The sequence below is a fragment of the Bombina bombina genome, chromosome 3, assembly GCF_027579735.1.
Source record: "Bombina bombina isolate aBomBom1 chromosome 3, aBomBom1.pri, whole genome shotgun sequence".
Classification (NCBI taxonomy): domain Eukaryota; kingdom Metazoa; phylum Chordata; class Amphibia; order Anura; family Bombinatoridae; genus Bombina; species Bombina bombina.
In genome coordinates, this window is record NC_069501.1 from 302,911,239 (window position 1) to 302,932,161 (window position 20,923).

A 20,923-nucleotide genomic window follows, 5' to 3' on the forward strand; every position below is an offset into this window, starting at 1 on the left:
TGACAGTCTAAATCTTTATAGTATGTAATCTTAGTAACAGCGACCAAAGGGATATGAAACACAATTTCTCTTGTAAGGTGTATCCAGTCCACGGATTCATCCATTACTTGTGGGATATTCTCCTTCCCAACAGGAAGCTGCAAGAGGATCACCCACAGCAGAGCTGTCTATATAGTTCCACCCCTAACTGCCACCTCCCAGTCATTCTCTTGCAGCTCTCGACAAGGGAAGTAGCTAGAGAGATGTGGTGCATCAATGTAGTTTATCTTTAATTAAAAGTTTATTTTCAAATGGTACCGGAGTTGTACTATTTTAGCCTCAGGCAGAAAGTTGAAGAAGAGTCTGCCTGTGGTCTTTGATGATCTTAGCAGGTTGTAACTAAGATCCATTGCTGTTCTCACACATAACTGAAGAGATGGGTAACTTCAGCTGGGGGAATAGTTTGCAGGGTCGCCTGCTCTGAGGTATGTGCAGTTTTAAATTTTTCTTATGTGAAACTTTTTTTAAGGAATGTATCCTGTGAAGTATTAGGTGAGTACAGGTTAACTAGTGTGATGGGATTATTGTAAAGCATGCCAATCAGTATGAGGTAACGACCCTCAGGATCTCTATGAATGTCATCAAGCTGGAAGGGGACCTTGGAGTGAATCAAAATTCCCACCCCATTTTTTTTTGTAGGGCCCGAAGCAAAGTAAGCCGTTGGGTACTGATGGTTATACCATTTAGGCTCGCTCCGCCCAGAGAAATGTGTCTCTTGAACAAGGATCACATCACCCCCCATTTTATGTAGGTCCCTAGTGATAATGGATCTTTTCCCTGGGTTATTAAAACCCTTTACATTAATGGTGATGAGCTCTATGGTACAAGGCCTCGTAATCCTGTGTGGAGGGGCCATTACTGTTGGGGGGACAAAAAAAAAACAAAAAAGGGAAAGGGATGATCGGATAAAGTTTAGTATACGAGAAAGAGAGGAGAACAAATGATTATAAAGGAAAGAAGAAAGAAGAAAGGGAGGTTAATCAGGAGGACGTAAGGAGAGCTGACCGACCACCAGCAGGGTTCGATACAGTGGGAGCCAGTCCCTATAGCAAGAAGCTAACAATGATGCTGACAAGACTCCAGCCCTCCCCGTCCAGAAAAGAAAACAATCAGAATCCCCAGATATCGGGGTATAATTCTGAAAGCAAAGGTTAGTATGCAAACCAACTTACTGTATAGAAGGTTCTCTGGGGGTAGTACCCCCATTACTCTCAGTCTTTGAAATGTGTACTTATACAATAAAAGAATAAATTATTCTTTGTAGGTTAACGCAACTTATAGAAGGAGATATAGGGATCTAGTCCCAACACACCAGTACAACATATTAAACATTCTAATCAATTGAAAACTGTTATATTTATAAACTTCTAAACTTTTGAAACCAACTCTATTTCCATTATCCTCGCAAGCAGCAAATAATACCTGTCCCATGCCCCTGCAATCGTATATTTCCTAGGCGGGTAACTCATCTCCCAGGGGGCAAGTACATTTCTCCAAGATGTCCCTCTATAACCCCTGTAGTGCTCCCATCTCAAAGACCCAGTATGCTGATTTTAATAGTGCAATTTGGGCGAGGTCTAATACATGAGTTCCCCTCTAACCAGGCGGTAATACCTTCTGAACATTATGTGAAACCCACTGTGGCATTAGGATCTCCCAGAGTCTTGTGAACTCATCTGTCACCCAGTGTGCTGACCGTAGAAATTCCCCAGTGCACTAGTCTATCACCCAGTTGATGGATTATGCTGTCTATGTGTATGTGCCTCTTTTGCTCCTAAATAAGTAGCTATGCATCCCACACAAATATGTAAAAGATAATATAACATTATGATGTGACAAAGGTGTAATTTGCCCTAAATATTACCATTAGACAGTCTTGTGAAACAGTTAAAATAAGTGTAACTTATATACTATACTGCAGAGCATAGATTGTTTAAAGTACAGCTTACCTAAAATAGAAGATACATACATTCACAGCAGTGATTAAATGGCCCCTGCAAAAGCATTAACATATCTGCGAAATAATTAAACATGTAATCTGGAAACAGACAAGCAAGTGTTACAGTGAGGAATAAAAAATGTGCATATGTGGGCAATCAAATCTCGTATTGTTCCAGGGGGTTATGCATTCTCCATACCATATAAGGCAGCCATACAAGGCTGAAATGCAACTTAGGCCCCAAGGGGTCAGGAGTCAGGTGGTTCACTAGAGGTAAACAGGCTGCGCTAGGCCACGGGGCCAGTAAGGAAGGATCAAAGTTTATTCAAATGGTGCTTGGAAGAGAGATGACTCTAGTTCAAGAGAGAAGCCACAAGTGGTGCCTGTAGATCCAATTATCCCCTCAGTCCGGGTGGATTACTTCTTCATGTGCTCTCTGACCTGCAGGTACCAGTGGGTCCGGTCCTGCTCCCACATTTGGAGGCCGTATCTGTGTGCCCAATGCCTGATTGAAAGCTGGTAAATCCGCCAAGGTCTTGAAAATTGCTGTGGCCCCATCCTTGGATGCTATAATGCAGGTAGGGAATCCCCACCTGTATTGTATGTTTTGTGCCTGAAGTGTTGTGGTTATGTATCTAAGGTCCCTCCTCTTCTGAAGAGTGGCTGGGCATAGGTCTGTAAAAACCTTGATTTCCGCACCTTCATACAGAACATGTGGCTTGTTTCTTGCATATCTAAGGATCTCCTCTTTATCCCTGTATGACAGAAATTTAACAATAATGTCTCGTGGCGGGGCTCTGACAGACGGCTTGGGCCTGAGGGCTCTATGAGCACGCTCTATCTGAACCTCCGCTGCCGCAGGTGCATTCTTAATAAATTTGAACAGATCTTGGAGATAGGGTGTTATTTCAGGAGGGGTGACTGTTTCAGGGATCCCCCGGAGGCGCAAGTTATTGCGCCTACTCCGGTTCTCAAGATCTTCTATTCTTTCAGTCAGGATATGCACCGTAGTCTCTTGTGATTGGAGACAGCTAGAGTGATGCTGTAAATCTGAGCGCAGTGACTCCTGTGTCTCTTCCACCCCAACCACTCTATGTTCTATTGTGGCAATATCTTGTTTAAGTTCCCCAAACATACGTTTCACATCCATCATTGCTTCTCTAATGTCATGTTTAGAGGACAAATGTTTAATGTCATCTTTGGTGAGGTAATCATGTTGTGCTAGTTCCATATGCTGTGTCTGCATTGTAGCATCATGTCAATTAGGCCTGGATTGCTCTTTAGCAAGGCCTGAGGGTGTCTCAGGGGCAATTAAATAACTTTCCAGGCTAGTAGATTGTGACCCTTTAGATGGCTTAGAGGCTCTTTTATTCGCCATGCTTGATTGAACCTTGTGTGTAGTTAAGCCCTTATAATATGTCCAATTATTCTACAGGTGACTCTTGGGGGATAATGGTGGGCTTCTATCTTCCCAAACCGGCCAGCAACTTTGCGATAGTGTCGCTTCCTGTATCTCAGTGTCTCAGTAGGAGCGGGCCAGAGTAATAAAGGAAAAACAACAAGAGAGTCAGTGTGCCCCTTCTCTGCATTCAAATGTGCCCTTGTGACAGTTGTAGATTAATGTAATGCCGTTGTGTACTGGGTTCATATGTCCCCACCTTCTTGCCGGGTCTCTCAGTGTGTCTCCGGCTATACCTTTTAGGAAGCTCCACTCTGGCCCAATCTCTCCGGTTAAACCGGCACCTCCGGTCTGTACTCGTGCTCTGTCCGCAATTAATATGCGGTCCGCTCGATCACAGGATCTGTAGCGCCTCACCACTCCCTTCTTCAGCAGAATGTCCGTGCTCCCGATCAGTCTCCGCTCAAAATATACCTCCGGCAGTGCCGCTCATGCAACACAGGCCCAAGTTGCGCCACACGCTTCAGGCCGTTGCTCCTTCTCTCCACTGATCCCTGCTTTGCTTACCGGGTCCAAATCGGCTCCTATTATCTGTTGCGGCACTGATGTGTTAGAATCTCAAAATTTGAGGCAATACCAGGCTGAAAGTTGCATAACTCTGTGTCTGAGAGCTCTGGGGTTTCAGAGCGCGGTTAATGTGCGGCCATTAGGGATCTTGGCCAGGCTCCGCCCCACCGTGCAGTTTTAAATTTTTCTAGAGAAATGAATATGTTAGAAAATGCTGACAATACCGGATTTATTTAAGGTAAGCCTGATTACAGTAATTTAATAACGACTGGTATCATGCTTGCTGTAAAGGGTAATATTTTTATTTACTCATATTACTGAATAGATATAAAGTTTGCTTGAAGTGTATAAACGTTTATTACATATTGGTGATAAAACTTTATTCTGGGGCCCAGTTTTTTCCACATGGCTGTCTAGATTTTGCCTAGGGATAGTTTTTTAAGGCCCTCTCACTGTGAGTACAGGTTGGGAGGGGCCTATTTTTGCGCCTAAATTGCGCATTAGTTTTTGCAGCTTGAGACATCCAGCTTCCCTGAAGGAGTTCCCTGAACATTTAGGACCTCTCTAAAGGGTTTTTGTGCCTTCCAAAGTAGTCGTATGGGCAGGTAGGGCCACAGTAGAGCTGTGGCAGTTTGTTGTGACTGTTTAAAAACGTTTATCGTTTTATTGATCCGGTTTTGAAACTAAGGGGTTAATCATCCATTTGCAAGTGGGTGCAATGCTCTTTCAGCCTATTATACACACTGTAAAAATTTCGTAAGATTTACTGCTTTTTTCACTGTTTTGCAGTTTCTGTGATTGTTTTTTTCTCTTAAAGGCACAGTACCGTTTTTATTTTTTGCTTGTTCAGTTATTAAAGTGTTTTCCAAGCTTGCTGGTCTCATTACTAGTCGCTTTAAACATGTCTGACATAGAGGAGACTCATTGTTCATTATGTTTAGAAGCCATTGTGGAACCCCCTCTTAGAATTTGTACCAAATTTTACTATAGATTACAAAGACCATATTCTGGCTTTAAAAAAATTTATCACCAGAACAAATTGACATGGAGGAAATTATGCCGTCTAACTCTCCCCACGTGTCAGATCCTATAAATTCCGCTCAGGGGACGCCTAGTACATCTAGCGCGCCCATTGCGTATACCTTGCAAGACATGGCGGCAGTTATGAATCATACCCTTACAGAGGTATTATCTAAACTGCCAGGATTGCAAGGAAAGCGAGACAGCTCTGGGACTAGATTAAATACAGAGCTCTCTGAAGCTTTAGTAGCTATGTCTGATACACCCTCACATTATACTTAAGCTGAAGCAGGGGAGCTTCAATCTGTGGGTGATTTTTCTGATTCAGGGTAGATACTTCAATCTGATTCTGATATGTCTACATTTAAATTTAAGCTTGAACACCTCCGCGTATTGCTCAGGGAGGTTTTAGCAACTCTGGATGACTGTGACACTATTGTAGTCCCAGAGAAATTATGTAGATTGGATAAATACTATGCAGTACCTACTTACACTGATGTTTTTCCAATCCCTAAAAGGTTTTCTGAAATTATTACTAAGGAATGGGATAGACCAGGTGTACCGTTCTCTCCCCCTCCTGTTTTTAAAAAGTTTTTTCCTATAGACGCCGCTACACGGGACTTATGGCAGACAGTTCCTAAGGTGGAGGGAGCCGTTTCTACTCTAGCTAAGCGTACCACTATCCCTGTTGAGGACAGTTGTGCTTTTCTAGATCCAATGGATAAAAAATTAGAGGGTTACCTTAAGAAAATTTTTATTCAACAAGGTTTTATTCTCCAGCCTCTTGCATGCATTGCCCCAGTCACTGCTGCCGCGGCTTTCTGGTTTGGGTCTCTAGAGGAGGCTCTACAGGTTGAAACCCCGTTGGAAGATATTATTGACAAGCTTAGGGCCCTTAAGCTAGCCAATTCATTTGTTTCTGATGCCGTTGTTCATTTAACCAAGCTAACGGCTAAAAATTCAGGTTTTGCTATTCAGGCGCGTAGGGCGCTATGGCTTAAATCCTGGTCAGCTGACGTGACTTCAAAGTCTAAACTTCTCAACATTCCCTTCAAAGGTCAGACCCTATTCGGGCCTGGACTGAAGGAGATCATTTCTGACATCACTGGAGGAAAAGGTCACGCCCTTCCTCAAGACAGGTCCAACAAATTAAGGACCAAACAGTCTAGTTTTCGGCCCTTTCGAAACTTCAATAGTGGCGCAGCTTCAACTTCCTCTAACACAAAACAAGAGGGAACTTTTGCCCAGTCTAAGCCGGTCTGGAGATCTAACCAGGCTTGGAACAAGGGGAAACAGGCCAAAAAGCCTGCTGCTGCCTCTAAGACAGCATGAAGGAGCAGTCTCTGATCCGGAAATGGATCTAGTAGAGGGCAGACTCTCTCTCTTCGCCCAGGCTTGGGCAAGAGATGTTCAGGATCTCTGGGCATTGGAAATTGTGTCCAAGGATTATCTTCTGGAATTCAAAACCTCTCCCCCAAAAGGGAGATTTCATCTCTCACTTTTATCTGCAAACCAGTTAAAGAGAGAGGCATTCTTACATTGTGTTCAAGACCTCCTAATTATGGGAGTGATCCACCCAGTTCCGCAGGAGGAACAGGGTCAGGGCTTCTATTCAAATCTGTTTGTAGTTCCCAAGAAAGAGGGAACATTCAGACCAATCTTAGATCTCAAGATCTTAAACCAATTTCTCAAAGTTCCATCCTTTTAGATGGAGACTATTCGAACCATCCTTCCTATGATCCAGGAGGGTCAATATATGACTACCGTAGACCTAAAGGATGCTTATCTTCACATCCCGATGCACAAAGATCATCATCGTTTTCTCAGGTTTGCCTTTCTAGACAGGCACTGCCAGTTTGTGGCTCTTCCCTACGGGTTGGCCACGGCACCAAGAATCTTTACAAAGGTTCTAGGGTCCCTTCTAGCAGTCCTAAGGCCTCGGGGTATAGCAGTAGCCCCTTACTTAGACGACATTCTGATACAGGCGTCGACTTTTCAGGTTGCCAGGTCCCACACGGACATTGTTCTGACATTTCTGAGGTCCCATGGGTGGAAGGTGAACGAAGAAAAGAGCTCTCTATCACCTCTAACAAAAGTTTCATTCCTAGGGACTTTGATAGATTCGGTAGAAATGAAGATTTACCTAACTAAGGCCAGATTGTCAAAACATCTAGACTCTTGCCGTGTTCTTTATTCCACTTCTCGTCCTTCAGTGGCTCAGTGTATGGAAGTAATCGGTTTAATGGTAGCGGCAATGGACATAGTACCGTTTGCCCGCCTACATCTCAGACCGCTGCAACTTTGCATGCTCAGTCAGTGGAATGGGGATTACACAGATTTGTCCCCTCTACTAAATCTGGATCAAGAAACCAGGGATTCTCTTCTCTGGTGGCTATCTCAGGTCCATCTGTCCAAGGGGATGAGCTTCCGCAGGCCAGATTGGACTATAGTAACGACAGGTGCCAGCCTTCTGGGCTGGGGTGCAGTCTGGAACTCCCTGAAGGCTCAGGGCTCGTGGACTCAGGAGGAGGCTCTCCTTCCAATAAACATTCTGGAATTAAGAGCGATATTCAATGCTCTTCAGGCTTGGCCTCAGCTAGCTGCGGTCAGGTTCATCAGATTTCAGTCAGACAACATCACGACTGTAGCCTATATCAACCATCAGGGGGGAAAAAGGAGCCCTCTGGCAATGCTGGAGGTTTCAAAGATAATTCTATGGGCAGAGGTTCACTCTTGCCATCTCTCAGCTATCCATATCCCAGGAGTAGAGAACTGGGAGGCGGATTTTCTAAGGCGGCAGACTTTTCATCCGGCGGAGTGGGAGCTCCATCCTGAGGTATTTGCCCAGCTGATTCAACTATGGGGCAAACCAGAACTGGATCTCATGGCGTCTCGTCAGAACGCCAAACTTCCTTGTTACGGGTCTAGGTCAAGGGATCCTCAGGCAGCGCTGATAGATGCTCTAGCAGCGCCCTGGTCCTTCAGCCTGGCTTATGTGTTTCCACCGTTTCCTTTGCTCCCTCGGCTGATTGCCAAGATCAAGCAGGAGAGAGCTTCGGTGATTTTGATAGCTCCTGCGTGGCCACGCAGGACTTGGTATGCAGATCTGGTGGTCATGTCATCCTTTCCACCATGGACTTTGTCGCTGAGGCAGGACCTTCTACTTCAAGGTCCCTTCAAACATCCAAATCTAATTTCTCTGTGTCTGACTGCTTGGAGATTGAACGCTTGATTTTATCAAAGCGTGGTTTTTCTGAGTCGGTTATTATTGATACCTTAATTCAGGCTCGAAAGCCTGTCACCAGGAAAATCTATCATAAGATATGGTGTAAATATCTTCATTGGTGTGAATCCAAGGGTTACTCATGGAGTAAAGTCAGGATTCCCAGGATATTGTCTTTTCTCCAAGAAGGATTGGAGAAAGGATTGTCAGCTAGTTCCTTAAAGGGACAGATTTCTGCTCTGTCTATTCTTTTGCACATACGTCTGGCGGATGTTCCAGACGTTCAGGCGTTTTGTCAGGCTTTAGTTAGAATCATGCCTGTGTTTAAACCTGTTGCTCCGCCATGGAGTTTAAATTTAGTTCTTAAAGTTCTTCAAGGGGTTCCGTTTGAACCTCTGCATTCCATAGATATCAAGCTTTTATCTTGGAAAGTTCTGTTCTTGGTAGCTATCTCTTCGGCTCGAAGAGTTTCAGTTATCTGCCTTACAGTGTGATTCCCCTTATCTGATCTTCCATGCAGATAAGGTAGTGTTGCGTACCAAACCTGGATTTCTTCCTAAGGTGGTATCTAATAAGAATATCAATCAGGAGATTGTTGTTCCGTCACTGTGTCCTAATCCTTCTTCAAAGAAGGAACGTCTATTACACAATCTTGACGTGGTTCGTGCTTTAAAGTTTTATTTACAAGCTACTAAAGATTTTCGTCAAACATCTGCATTGTTTGTTGTCTACTCTGGACAGAGGAAAGGCCAAAAGGTTTCTGCAACTTCTTTCCTTTTGGTTAAGAAGTATAATCCGCTTAGCTTATGAGACTGCTGGCCAGCAGCCTCCTGTAAGAATTACAGCTCATTCCACTAGAGCAGTGGCTTCCACAAGGGCTTTTAAAAATGAGGCTTCTGTTGAACAGATTTGTAAGGCGGTGACTTGGTCTTCGCTTCATACTTTTTCTAAATTCTACAAATTTGATACATTTGCTTCTTCAGAGGCTATTTTTGGGAGAAAGGTCTTACAGGCAGTGGTGCCTTCCGTTTAAGCGCATGCCTTGTCCCTCCCTTCATCCGTGTCCTATAGCTTTGGTATTGGTATCCCACAAGTAATGGATGAATCCGTGGACTGGATACACCTTACAAGAGAAAACAAAATTTATGCTTACCTGATAAATTTATTTCTCCTGTGGTGTTTCCAGTCCACGGCCCGCCCTGTCATTTTAAGGCAGGTGTTTTTAAAATTTTTAAACTACAGTCACCACTGCACCCTATAGTTTCTCCTTTCTCTTGCTTGTCTTCGGTCGAATGACTGGGAGGTGGCAGTTAGGGGAGGAGCTATATAGACAGCTCTGCTGTGGGTGTCCTCTTGCAGCTTCCTGTTGGGAAGGAGAATATCCCACAAGTAATGGATGATCCGTGGACTGCATACACCACAAGAGAAATAAATTTATCAGGTAAGCATAAATTATTATTTTTTTTCTTTCATGATTCAGAAAGAGCATGCAATTTTAATTGACTTTCTATAATTTTACTCCTATCGATTTTCTTTGTTCTCTTGGTATCTTTATTTGAGAAAAAAAAAAACAGGAATATGAGCTTAGGAGCCGGCCCAATTTTGGTTCAGAACCCTGGGTAGCACTTGCTGATTGGTTTCTACATTTAGTAAATTAGAAAGATGCTTAAAGTTGCATGATCTGTCGGAATCGTGAAAGAGAAAAAAATTGGGTTTCATATCCCTTTTAACCCCCACAAAGGATTTCTTGTCCCAAGCCGGTAAGCCAATCAACATTGGTATTCTCACTACCCAGTTGTGCAGCAGCTGTATTCACTTTATAATGGCAGTTCTTAGGAGCTCCTGTGTGGTTAAACGCATAACATTGCATTACAGGGTGCTAGTTCTAACGTTACCTGCTCTGAATTAGAGCCTGTAATTTTTTTTTTTGCTCTATAATGGCCCTTTAATATAACTAGTATTGTACTTGCAACACTATGAGTTACAATCTTGCTTTTTACACATGTACTTGTTAGACATAAGGAATTAATAGTTAGAGGCAAATAATGTCATAAATATTTCCTATATTTTTTAAATACCGTATTTAAAGGGCTCACCCATATATTATTATACTCCGTGTTTTTATAAGTGTATATTTATTAAATATAAACGTTATATTACAAATGAGCAGTACCTTTATCAAAATCTGCAGACCAATCAATGCATTTGTGTAAATGTTTTGTAGTCGAAACATGTAGGAATTGACCGAAACATGTAGGACATACTGGTTCCTGAATATGAGCTGTCTATCTTTTTGCTTTTAAACCCTGTTGCCTTTTATGATCACTTTGCACGTTTTTGGATATTAAAGGTTTGAAGTTCTTTTAAGGATCGCAGTGTTTCCTCATTTGATTCTTATGCATATATGTTGCTTTGATGTAAAGACCTCACAAAAAAAAATACCTATACCTCCGGGTTTTAGCTTTAAACTTTACTGAAATCAGGACTGGTTGTTTTTTCACTGTTCTAGTGTGTTGGTTTTTTTTACACTACAAATTCCTAAGTTATTTTAAGCTCACAGTGTGGAGGATAACTGTGTCATCTGAAATGGATCCTAGACCCCACGCTTTAGTTGCAGAAGGAGACTGCAGCCCCAGTGATATTGCTGTGTGCGCGTGATGATGCAGCTGCAGAGATTCCCTTGTTAGTGAAGCTGTGGCTTGGAGGGGGCTTTAAAGGGAAAGTAAAGTCAAAATAGAACTTTCATGCGTCAGTATACAATTTTAAAGAACTTTCTAATTTACGTCTATTTCATTTGCTTCTTTCTCTTGGTATCCTTTGTTGAAAAGCATACCTAGATAGACTTGGACAGCAATGCTCTACTGGGTGCTAGTATCTGATTAGTGGCTGCACATTTATGCCTCCTGTCGTTGGCTCACCCAATGTGTTCCCGTTAGTGTGTTCCTGCTCATTCAACATAGGATACCAACAGAATCAAGACAGATTGATAGAAGTAAATTGGAAAGTCTCTAAAAATGTCTTGCTCTATCTAAACCATGAAATTTCCATTATGGCTTTCATGTCCTGTTAAAGGGATAGTAAACACCAAAATTGTTAATTTTTTTACCACTGTAATTACCTTGTATCTAAGCTTCTGCTGACTGCCTCCTTATCTCAGACCTTTGACAGACTTGCATTTCAGGCAATTAGTGCTGACTCTTGAATAACTTCATGTGCATGAGCACAATGTTATCTATATGAAACATATGAACAAATGACCTCTAGCTGTGGAAAAACTGTTAAATGCAGAGGGGGCATTCAAGGGCTTAGAAATTAGCATATGAGCCTACCCATGTTTAGCTTTAAACTAAGAATAACAAGAGAACAAAACAAATTTAATGATAAAAGTAAATTAGAAAGTGGTTTAAAATTACATGCTCTATCTGAATCATGAAAGTTTAATTTGGACTTTACTATCCCTTTAATGTGTATTTACTCCGTCCACAAAACTTCATGCATTGAAATTGATATGTAAAACGTATTACATCACTTCCATGTCCCTTTAACATACACTTGTAAATGAATTAACTTTGTAGCTAATGTTAAAGGGACATGAAACCTTTCATGATTCAGACAGAGCACACAAATTTGAAACAACTTTCCAATGTACTTATTTTATCTATATTTGCTTAGTTCACTTTGTATCCTTTTTTGAAAATCATATAAAGATAGGTTCAGAGGCTGGGAGCTAGCTACCAATTGGTGGCTGCACATGTATGCCTCATGATTGGTTTACTAATGTGTACAACTAGTTCCCTGTAGTGCATTGCTGCTATTTCAAGAAATGATTACAAGAGACTGAAGCAAAATTGATATAACATATATTTACAATTTATTTTTATCTGAATCTTGAAAGAAAATGTTTGGGTTTAATGTCCCTTTAAGTTAGTTTTCATAGTAATTTTCTGGAATTAGCGTCCTAAAAGGCGTGTATATGCCTACTTGCATAGTTACTGTATGAAACACTTTGTGAGAGGTGTTTTGAGGTATGATGCGAATGCAAGTCATTTTCAACACCTCCCCAACTGATGTGTTCCTGTGGGTGTGTCCGTCTATTTTTGTTTGCATTTTCTCTATAATTTAAATTTTTTTCCTACATTTCTTTAATGCTAAATGTTCCACTCCCTTGTATGTGGTCTGTAAATATCCCCTATTTACAGTGTATAATTAGTCCCAGCAGACATTATTCTGCCAAGAGTGGTTATGATTTGTTTTTTAATTAGGAAAGCTTTTTGTATGTGCATTAAAGTGACACGAAACCCAACATTTTTCTTTCATGATTAAGATAGAAATAAATTGGAAACTTTTTTAAAATGACATTCTCTATCACATTTGTGTTGTTCTTTGTTGAAGACATATCTAGTGGGTAGCATTCACATGTCATAAGCACTACATGACAGGAAATAGTGCTGCCATCTAGTGCTTGCAAATGTATAATATTGTTGCAAAACTGCTGCCATATAGTTCTGCAGACGCGTGCACACACCTCTTCTTACCTTCCTGTTTTTCAACAAAGGATAACAAGAATAACAAAGAGAATTTTATAATTGAAGTAAATTAGAAAGATGTTTACATTTGAATATTCTATCTGAACCATGAAAGAAAAATTTGGGATTTTATGTCCCTTTTACGAGTAAACCTTTTATTTAAATTACTCACTTAAAGGGACGCTGAACCCAAATTTTATCTTTCGTGATTCAGATAGAGCATGCAACTTTAATCAACTTTCTAATTGACTCCTATTATCAAATTTTCTTTATTCTCTAGGTATCATTATTTGAAATGCAAGAATGTAAGTTTAGATGCCAGCCCATTTTTGGTGAACAACCTGGGTTGTTCTTGCTGATTGGTGGATAAATTCACCCACCAATAAACAAGTGCTGTCCATGGTCCTGAACCAAAAAAATAGCTTGGATGCCTTTTTTTTTTCCAAATAAAGAAAGCAAGAGAACGAAGAAAAATGAATAGGAGCAAATTAGAAAGTTGCATGCTCTATCTGAATCACAAAAGAAAAAAATTGGGTTCAGTGTCCCTTTAAGTGTGTCTGCTGTATGCTGCTTCACTGTACTAGTTGCTCTGCAGGTATTAAAGGGACACTGTACCCAAATGTTTTCTTTCGTGATTCAGATAGAGCATAAAATTTTAAGCAACTTTTTAATTTACTCCTATTATCAATTTTTCTTCGTTCTCTTGCTATCTTTATTTGAAAAAGAAGGCATCCAAGCTTTTTTCTTCGTTCAGAACTCTGGACAGCACTGTTTAATTGGTGGATGAATTTATCCACCAATCAGCAAAGACAACCCAGGTTGTTCACCAAAAAATGGGCTGGCATCTAAACTTACATTTTTGCATTTCAAATAAAGATACCAAGAGAATAAAGAACATTTGATAATAGGAGTAAATTAGAAAGTTACTTAAAATTGTATGCTCTATCTGAATCACGAAAGAAAAAATGTAGGTACAGCGTCCCTTTAAGCTTACAGTGCAATGAAATTAGTGTATAAAGTGTTTGAGATGGAGCAACAGTTGAGTATACAGTGTGTACACCATGAGATGTCATGAGCTCTTGACTCACAGGAGATAATTGTATATACATTAGGCTTATAAAGTTAAATTAAACTTTCATGGATCAGATAGAACATGCGATTCTAAGAGACTTTTCAGTTTTATTCTATTATCAAATTTACTTTGCCTAATATCATTTGTTGAAAATCATAGCTAAATATGCTCAGGAGCAGCAGTGCATTACTGGGGACTTATGATTGGTGGCTGCCCACACATGCTTTTTGTCATTGGCTCACCAGATGTGTTCAGCTGTCATTAATGCATTGCTGCTCTGAATCGGACGTTAACCTTGATGTTGAAAGGGACATGAAGCCCAACATTTTTCTTTCATTATTTAGATCGAACATTCATTTTTTTCAACTATCCAATTTACTTCTATTATCAAATTTGATTCATTACCTTGGTATACTTTGTTGAATGAGGTTCAATGCACTACTGGGAGCTATCTGAACACATTTGAGGAACCAATGACAAAATGCATTTATGTGCAGCCACCAATCGGCAGCAAGCTCCCAGTAATGCATTGCTGCTCTTGAGCCTGTCTAGTTATTCTAAAGATGCCAAGATAACTAAGCAAATTAGATAATAAAAGTAAAAGGGAAAGTTGCTTAAAGGGACAGTCTACAATAGAATTGTTATTGTTTTAAAAGGCAGATAATCCATTTATTACATATCCCTCAGTTTTGCACAACTATCACTGTTATATTAATACACTTTTTACCTCTGTGATTACCTTGTATCTAAGTACCTACTGACAGCCCCCTGATCACATCACTGTGACTATATAAAATCTATTGAGTTGCATTTAGCATTGTGTTGTGCAAAATCTTAAATAACTCCCTGTGCCTGAACACAGTGTTATCTATATGGCCCACAGTCTCTTGTTAAAAGCAATTAAAAAAAAAAACACGCAATAACAGGCAGCCCTCAAGGGCTTAGAAATTAGCATATGAGCATACCTAGGTTTAGTTTCAACTAAGAATAACAAGAAAACAAAGCAAATTTGATCATAAAAGTAAATTGGAAAGTTGATAAAAATTGCATCTCCTATCTGAATAATGAAAGTATAATTTTGACTAGACCGTCCCTTTAAAATCAAATGCTCTATCTGAATCACAAAATAAATATTATGGGTTTCAGGTCCCTTTAACCCATTTGCATAAGTAAGGCACAAAGTTTATATACAAGCAATAGTACACAAATAAAATTACTTTATAGCATATTTTTTAAATTTTTTGTCCTTTAACATCCTAGCAGCAGCAACTTTTAAAAAGCATTTTTGCAGACAGATATATAAATATTCCTCTTACCTTTTTTATTATAAATTTACATCTGTGCATTTATGTATCTTTAATCCATATGAAAATATTGTGAATTCAGTGTCAGTATTACACAATTTGTATTTGATTAATAATGTATGCACAAAGAAAATACCAGGAAAAACTATTTTTTAGCCTATGCCCTTATTCTGAGACACCTCCATAGCAACAAGCTGTGACACCCTATGTATCCACAGACTCTATAGCTGTCAACCACATAAAGGGACAGTCTAGTCATGATTCAGATAGAGCATTCAATTTTAAACTTTCCAATTTACTTTTATCATCAAATTTGCTTTGTTCTCATGGTATTCTTTGTTGAAAGCTAAACCTTGGTTTCTAAGCACTTGATGACCGCCTCTTGTGTCAGTTAATTTTGACAGTTTTTCACAGCTAGACAGCGCTAGTTCATTTGTGCCATATTGGTAACGTTCTCACTTCCATGGAGTCAGCACTAATATAAAATGCAAGTCTGTCAAAAGAACTGCGATAAGGGGACAGTCTGCAGAGACTTAGATACAAGGTAATCACAGAGGTAAAAAGTATATTAATGTAAGTGTTGGTTATGAAAAACTGGGGAATGGGTAATAAAGGGATTATCTATCTTTTTAAACAATAACATTTATACAGAGCAAAGGGTACCATATAGGTTAGAAGATGTTTGTATCTGTGGTGTGAATTTTGTCTGCTTACTTTATAATTTACCATTTAAATGTCTCGCTCTTAGGATGTCTTTGCCCTAACCCATGTTTCCTTTTTTCAGCGTTATTAAATAATTAAGCATATTGCACAGATTGCATCACTATACTATTTATGATTCAGATCTAATAACCAACTTGTTTGCTTTAATGTCAACTTTTTCATATATTGTGCTTTATCACTTCTTGGAATTCATAAATATAGCATTAGTGGCAGAATATCCCTGTTGGTTATCAACCTGCATTAAGCTTCCTGCGAGAAACGACTTTGCTAGTTTTGAGGGAGTTTTTTTTGACAGAGGAAGAGGATCAGGCTAGGCCTCCTTTGCTAGCAATCTCTGACTCTCCCGTCACAGGAAATTTTCTAATTGCCGGAACAGCTGGTAGCAGCAAGAACTTTAGGGGTTTGGCCTTCCTTTTCTACTTGTCAGATGTCTGTGCAGGAAAGCCTTACAATTATGGTTTCATAGTCATGCTGAAATTCTGGAGTCTTAGGATACGTTCCTTATGGGTAAGATATGATCTTAAATATACATATTGTACATTTTGTATCTACTTTGAGGGGCATTATTTGTTATTGTTACATGCTCTCATTTATACAACCAAGAAAGTTGCAGTTTTTGTACATAGGGAACTTGCTGTGGTTTATGAACTATTTCAGATTGCTGATGTATGAATTAAAAATTGTGACGGTATGCTCTAGTTTTGGTTTATTTATGTAGTTTCATTAGACTTTCTAGGAGAGCTTAGTCTGACAGTCTGTTTCTCTGCTAAAGGTGTATTTGAGAGTGATCAGTTGTTAGTTTTTTCTAAAGTTTTAGTATTTGGCCACCACGTCCCAGGTCAGGAAGGGAAAGGATTTAATCTGTCCCTTGATAAATTAATTTTATTAACAAGGAAAAGTTACACTCTGATCAAAAAGTCTTGTTTCCTCATTTCTAAATAATTTTTAGAAACTGTTGAAGCTGCTTGTGTAGAGGATGATTTTATTTTGGTGTAGTCGAAATGCACTACCATTCTATTTGAATTGTTGGGAAAGCATAGTGTACCTTTAAGAAAATGTTCTATGATTTGGGTGCCACTTTCATGCCAGATATTCCTAAAGCTAGCCTGACCTGTACCATTTTTTTATTTGACTAAACAAAATGCTAGACATAATGATGTATTTAAAGCAAGGTTTAGTTTGGTAAAATTATATATGTGTAGTTTTAAATATTGTAGAAATGTGTAAAGTCTTGTATAAAGAAATGTAAACTGACATGTTGTAATCTAAGTTTCCCTTTAAAAGATGGGAAGGTGAATTAGTGCAGTGTTTCTCCTAACAGGCCAGATTTTCATTATAGCTGAACTAGAGCACAGGTGAAATAATCAGCTGATGGGTAAGAGCAGGTTTATTATAACCATGGTTACTGATCAGCTGATTATTTCACCTGTGCTCTAGTTCAGCTTTAATGAAAACCTGGCCTTTTGGGGGTACTTGAGGACCGGGTTGAGAAACACTGGATTAGTGGATACAAATGAGTTGCCAAAGTGAGCAAGCATTGACAGAGTAGAATATAGCAGTGTTTGTATGGAATAAGATTGCTGTCAGACGTGTGTGTGATTCTTTATTATTGTAAATAAATTGTGACAAACAAACACAAATCTACATTAGCAAAAACAATTATTTTTTTGGGGGAAATGCAATATTTTTTTAGAATACAAATCTTTATAAACACTTTTGTGTTTTGGAAATACAATACAGTTTTTTTTTCTTTTTCAAGTAAATTTTTTTTTTTGGAATTACGCTTACAGTATAGTATGTATCAACACTGTCAAAAATAAATGTAGTTCCCATTTCTTTCATGTAATTAGCAAGAGTCCATGAGCTAGTGACGTATGGGATATACATTCCTACCAGGAGGGGCAAAGTTTCCCAAACCTCAAAATGCCTATAAATACACCCCTCACCACACCCACAATTCAGTTTTACAAACTTTGCCTCCGATGGAGGTGGTGAAGTAAGTTTGTGCTAGATTCTACGTTGATATGCGCTCCGCAGCAAGTTGGAGCCAGGTTTTCCTCTCAGCGTGCAGTGAATGTCAGAGGGATGTGAGGAGAGTATTGCCTATTTGAATGCAGTGATCTCCTTCTACGGGGTCTATTTCATAGGTTCTCTGTTATCGGTCGTAGAGATTCATCTCTTACCTCCCTTTTCAGATCGACGATATACTCTTATATATACCATTACCTCTGCTGATTCTCGTTTCAGTACTGGTTTGGCTTTCTACAAACATGTAGATGAGTGTCCTGGGGTAAGTAAATCTTATTTTCTGTGACACTCTAAGCTATGGTTGGGCACTTTGTTTATAAAGTTCTAAATATATGTATTCAAACATTTATTTGCCTTGACTCAGAATGTTCAACATTCCTTATTTTTCAGACAGTCAGTTTCATATTTGGGATAATGCACTTGAATTAATCAATTTTTTCTTACCTTCAAAAATTTGACTCTTTTTTCCCTGTGGGCTGTTAGGCTTGCGGGGGCTGAAAATGCTTCATTTTATTGCGTCATTCTTGGCGCGGACTTTTTTGGCGCAAAAAATTCTTTTCCGTTTCCGGCGTCATACGTGTCACCGGAAGTTGCGTCATTTTTTGACGTTATTTTGCGCCAAAAATGTCGGCGTTCCGGATGTGGCGTCATTTTTGGCGCCTAAATGCTTTTGGCGCCAAATAATGTGGGCGTCTGATTTGGCGCTAAAAAAATATGGGCGTCGCTTTTGTCTCCACATTATTTCAGTCTCATTTTTTCATTGCTTCTGGTTACTAGAAGCTTGTTCTTTGGCATTTTTTCCCATTCCTGAAACTGTCATTTAAGGAATTTGATCAATTTTGCTTTATATGTTGTTTTTTCTCTTACATATTGCAAGATGTCTCACGTTGCATCTGAGTCAGAAGATACTACAGGAAAATCGCTGTCTAGTGCTGGATCTACCAAAGCTAAGTGTATCTGCTGTAAACTTTTGGTAGCTATTCCTCCGGCTGTTGTTTGTATTAATTGTCATGACAAACTTGTTAATGCAGATAATATTTCCTTTAGTAAAGTACCATTGCCTGTTGCAGTTCCTTCAACATCTAAGGTGCAGAATGTTCCTGATAACATAAGAGATTTTGTTTCTGAATCCATAAAGAAGGCTATGTCTGTTATTTCTCCTTCTAGTAAACGTAAAAAATCTTTTAAAACTTCTCTCCCTACAGATGAATTTTTAAATGAACATCATCATTCTGATTCTGATGACTCTTCTGGTTCAGAGGATTCTGTCTCAGAGATTGATGCTGATAAATCTTCATATTTATTTAAAATGGAATTTATTCGTTCTTTACTTAAAGAAGTACTAATTGCTTTAGAAATAGAGGATTCTGGTCCTCTTGATACTAATTCTAAACGTTTAGATAAGGTATTTAAATCTCCTGTGGTTATTCCAGAAGTTTTTCCTGTTCCTAATGCTATTTCTGCAGTAATTTCCAAAGAATGGGATAAATTGGGTAATTCATTTACTCCTTCTAAACGTTTTAAGCAATTATATCCTGTGCCGTCTGACAGATTAGAATTTTGGGACAAAATCCCTAAAGTTGATGGGGCTATTTCTACCCTTGCTAAACGTACTACTATTCCTACGTCAGATGGTACTTCGTTTAAGGATCCTTTAGATAGGAAAATTGAATCCTTTCTAAGAAAAGCTTATCTGTGTTCAGGTAATCTTCTTAGACCTGCTATATCATTGGCTGATGTTGCTGCAGCTTCAACTTTTTGGTTGGAAACTTTAGCGCAACAAGTAACAGATCATGATTCTCATGATATTATTATTCTTCTTCAGCATGCTAATAATTTTATCTGTGATGCAATTTTTGATATTATCAGAGTTGATGTCAGGTTTATGTCTCTAGCTATTTTAGCTAGAAGAGCTTTATGGCTTAAGACTTGGAATGCTGATATGGCTTCTAAATCAACTCTACTTTCCATTTCTTTCCAGGGTAACAAATTATTTGGTTCTCAGTTGGATTCTATTATCTCAACTGTTACTGGTGGGAAAGGAACTTTTTTACCACAGGATAAAAAATCTAAGGGTAAAAACAGGGCTAATAATCGTTTTCGTTCCTTTCGTTTCAACAAAGAACAAAAGCCTAATCCTTCATCCTCAGGAGCAGTTTCAGTTTGGAAACCATCTCCGGTCTGGAATAAATCCAAGCCTGCTAGAAAGGCAAAGCCTACTTCTAAGTCCACATGAAGGTGCGGCCCTCATTCCAGCTCAGCTGGTAGGGGGCAGGTTACGTTTTTTCAAAGAAATTTGGATCAATTCTGTTCACAATCTTTGGATTCAAAACATTGTTTCAGAAGGGTACAGAATTGGTTTCAAGATGAGACCGCCTGCAAAGAGATTTTTTCTTTCCCGTGTCCCAGTAAATCCAGTGAAAGCTCAAGCATTTCTGAATTGTGTTTCAGATCTAGAGTTGGCTGGAGTAATTATGCCAGTTCCAGTTCCGGAACAGGGGATGGGGTTTTATTCAAATCTCTTCATTGTACCAAAGAAGGAGAATTCCTTCAGACCAGTTCTGGATCTAAAAATATTGAATCGTTATGTAAGGATACCAACGTTCAAGATGGTAAATATAAGGACTATCTTGCCTTTTGTTCAGCAAGGGCATTATATGTCCACAATAGATTTACAGGATGCATATCTCCATATTCCGATTCATCCAGATCATTATCAGTTCCTGAGATTCTCTTTTCTGGACAAGCATTACCAGTTTGTGGCTCTGCCGTTTGGCCTAGCTACAGCTCCAAGAATTTTTACAAAGGTTCTCGGTGCCCTTCTGTCTGTAATCAGAGAACAGGGTATTGTGGTATTTCCTTATTTGGACGATATCTTGGTACTTGCTCAGTCTTTACATTTAGCAGAATCTCATACGAATCGACTTGTGTTGTTTCTTCAAGATCATGGTTGGAGGATCAATTTACCAAAAAGTTCATTGATTCCTCAGACAAGGGTAACTTTTCTGGGTTTCCAGATAGATTCAGTGTCCATGACTCTGTCTTTAACAGACAAGAGACGTCTAAAATTGATTTCAGCTTGT

At 39.4% G+C, this 20,923-nt stretch overlaps 1 protein-coding gene across 2 annotated transcripts in view; it reads left to right on the top strand.

Annotated features, from left to right (window-relative positions):
• The window catches only part of RPS6KA3 (ribosomal protein S6 kinase A3), a 466,291-nt gene that overhangs the window by 77,414 nt on the left and 367,954 nt on the right, over positions 1-20,923 (top strand). The window contains exon 1 of one of the 2 annotated variants that reach the window (XM_053706380.1): positions 16,192-16,319. The exons of the other annotated variant lie outside the window; for it this stretch is intronic. Within the exon in view, the coding sequence (XP_053562355.1) occupies positions 16,281-16,319 (39 nt within the window). The 5' untranslated portion in view covers positions 16,192-16,280. Of the gene's footprint in view, positions 1-16,191; positions 16,320-20,923 lie in introns of those variants that run through there. 2 annotated transcript variants of the gene reach the window in all.